General features: G+C 36.8%; 1 protein-coding gene across 1 annotated transcript; it reads left to right on the top strand.

Annotated features, from left to right (window-relative positions):
- Positions 1-414: 414 nt before the first annotated feature.
- Positions 415-1,183, top strand: LOC123197564. Its single transcript, XM_044611882.1, has 2 exons — positions 415-560; positions 742-1,183. Exon 2 carries the CDS (start codon positions 841-843, stop codon positions 1,012-1,014), a length of 174 nt encoding a protein of 57 aa, XP_044467817.1. The 5' UTR covers positions 415-560; positions 742-840; the 3' UTR covers positions 1,015-1,183.
- The last annotated feature ends 1,016 nt before the right edge of the window (positions 1,184-2,199 follow it).

The raw sequence follows: 2,199 nt of genomic DNA on the forward strand, positions 1-2,199 counted from the left end.
GACGAAGTTCTTCGTCTCCCAAGGCATCTCCGACGCTGATCGACCCTCCAAATGAGAGGAAAGAGATCGCCGAAAGGAGAGGATGTCTCGGGAGGGAGAGACCGTCGGCAATGAAGTCGAAGAAGTTGTCGGAGATTTCAAAACCAAACCCTAGGGTAAAACTGTCATTTTTTAAAACTTAGGCTGGGGGAAAATTTTAGTTTTCAAAGTTTAGGGGGTAAAATGGATTATATTTTAGTTTATTTTTTAATATTATAGAGAAAATAACGATTTTTCTCTTACCACCGTTATTTTTAACTGGCCATGGGTGGGTATTTGATGTTTCCATAGTTAAAGGATGGAAACCTGTCATTACAGCATACCTTGGGTGGGAAATAGTTGTTTGGCCAAAATAAAAGGGTAAAGACCACGCCAACGCTAAGCCGTTATTCCTTCTTAGAGTCAAACGCTCGAACGGTTGTGTACTTAAATCACTTGTACATTTAATCCGCCCAATCTCCTTCATCGTCCCGACGGTTCGAGAAGCCACCATCATCCTGGAGACAGAAAAACCCTAATAATTTATCCAAAGAGCAATACTATATGTACCCACTTTGGATACACAAATGTATACACACTCATATGTGTCATCATATGATTGGTTATTGTTTTATTCTTAATTCAAAATCATCCAATCACATGATGATACATATAAATGTGTTCATATTTGTGTACCTAAAGTGGGTACACATAGTTTTATTGTTTATCCAAACTATAATACCAGAAAATAAAGCATAACCATTTCTAATTTGATAGATAAGGCTCCGATTCCAGAGTATCAATAGTTAAAAACAAGTTGCGATGGGGATCATAAGAAGCAGTTTCTCGTTTATGGTAGGGACGGTGTGTGGGATTTACGTTGCTCAAAACTATAAAGTTCCGAACATCAAGAAGCTTGCTAACGACGTGCTTCTCATGGCGAAGCGCACTGAAGAGACGTATCGCAAGCCCAAGAGGAGAGGCGATGAAGATTAGTTGCTGCTTAACGACACCGTTTTGTCCAAGAAAAAGGTTATACTGTACTGTTCTTTTTCAAATTTGTAAGTTTTCCCGGATCAGATGCGACCGAGAAGAGAAAATTACTCCTATAAAAACGTGATTAGTTTTGTCTGATTCGTGATTACAATCCATAGCTTCTTTAATTTCTTCTTTGTTAGTTTAATTTCCATATTGCAGTACAGTTGATTCAATTTAATTGCCGTCAGGTCAATATCTTTATTAAGAGTTAGCTGTGAGTTATGAAAGGCAATTCACTCAGACAAATTACCAGGCCAAGAGTTAAAGTGAGAAGCACAAAACATTATCCGAGAAGAGTGTGTCAGTTTGGTTAGTTTGAAAATGATTGAAATGAGATAATAGAAGGTTTCTGTAATGGGAAATAGAGTTATATTGAAGAGGGATGTAGGTGATTTTCACATGATGCATTAGCTAGATTTGTAGCGTGACTATTTGGTATCACATGTCGAACAATTCTTGGGTGTTTTTGGTATCATTAGGAATTTGTTATGTGTTTAGGTGAATAAACAAACGCTTTGTAATTCTGTAGCACTAATGGCCTGATGGGAAACATTCTGTTATAGTTTGAGATGCACTCACTCTGACAGTCTTTTTGAAGCCACAATTAGCTTGTTTCTTCTAAGCTTTGTAGTCTTTGTTATCCATCAGTAGAGAAGGTGTAAATGTATATACAAGTTTTAGTTGTACCATCAGTAGAGCTCTAATCCCATTGCTGCCAACAGCCTGTTATTATTGGTATTTCTAAATTTATTAATGTAGATTTTGTATTGCGGGTCATAGCTCTACTTATTGCAGATTGGTTGAGGTTTCTATGGTTTTTGGTCATGACATGAACAATGTGATTCCAAAAATCCCTTGACCTTGAAAGGCATTATTGCTTATGAAACCCAGTTTCGTGTAAAGGATTTATTTCTAAAGAATGAACAAATAACTTGCATGACAACTTTCCCTGAGTTGAATGATTAATGAAATTTGGGGAACTAGATAACCAATTATAAGGATCATACCAAGTATGTTTTATCTCTGGGCCCTCGCACCTATAAACACCAATATCTCTAGTCTTAAATTAATTAATGGATTTTGTACTCATTTTTTAGTTACAAATAGGTGGCTAGGAGAGTATGTAAGTGAGGTGTTAAGGCT

This window comes from Mangifera indica, chromosome 15 (assembly GCF_011075055.1).
Source record: "Mangifera indica cultivar Alphonso chromosome 15, CATAS_Mindica_2.1, whole genome shotgun sequence".
Lineage (NCBI taxonomy): Eukaryota > Viridiplantae > Streptophyta > Magnoliopsida > Sapindales > Anacardiaceae > Mangifera > Mangifera indica.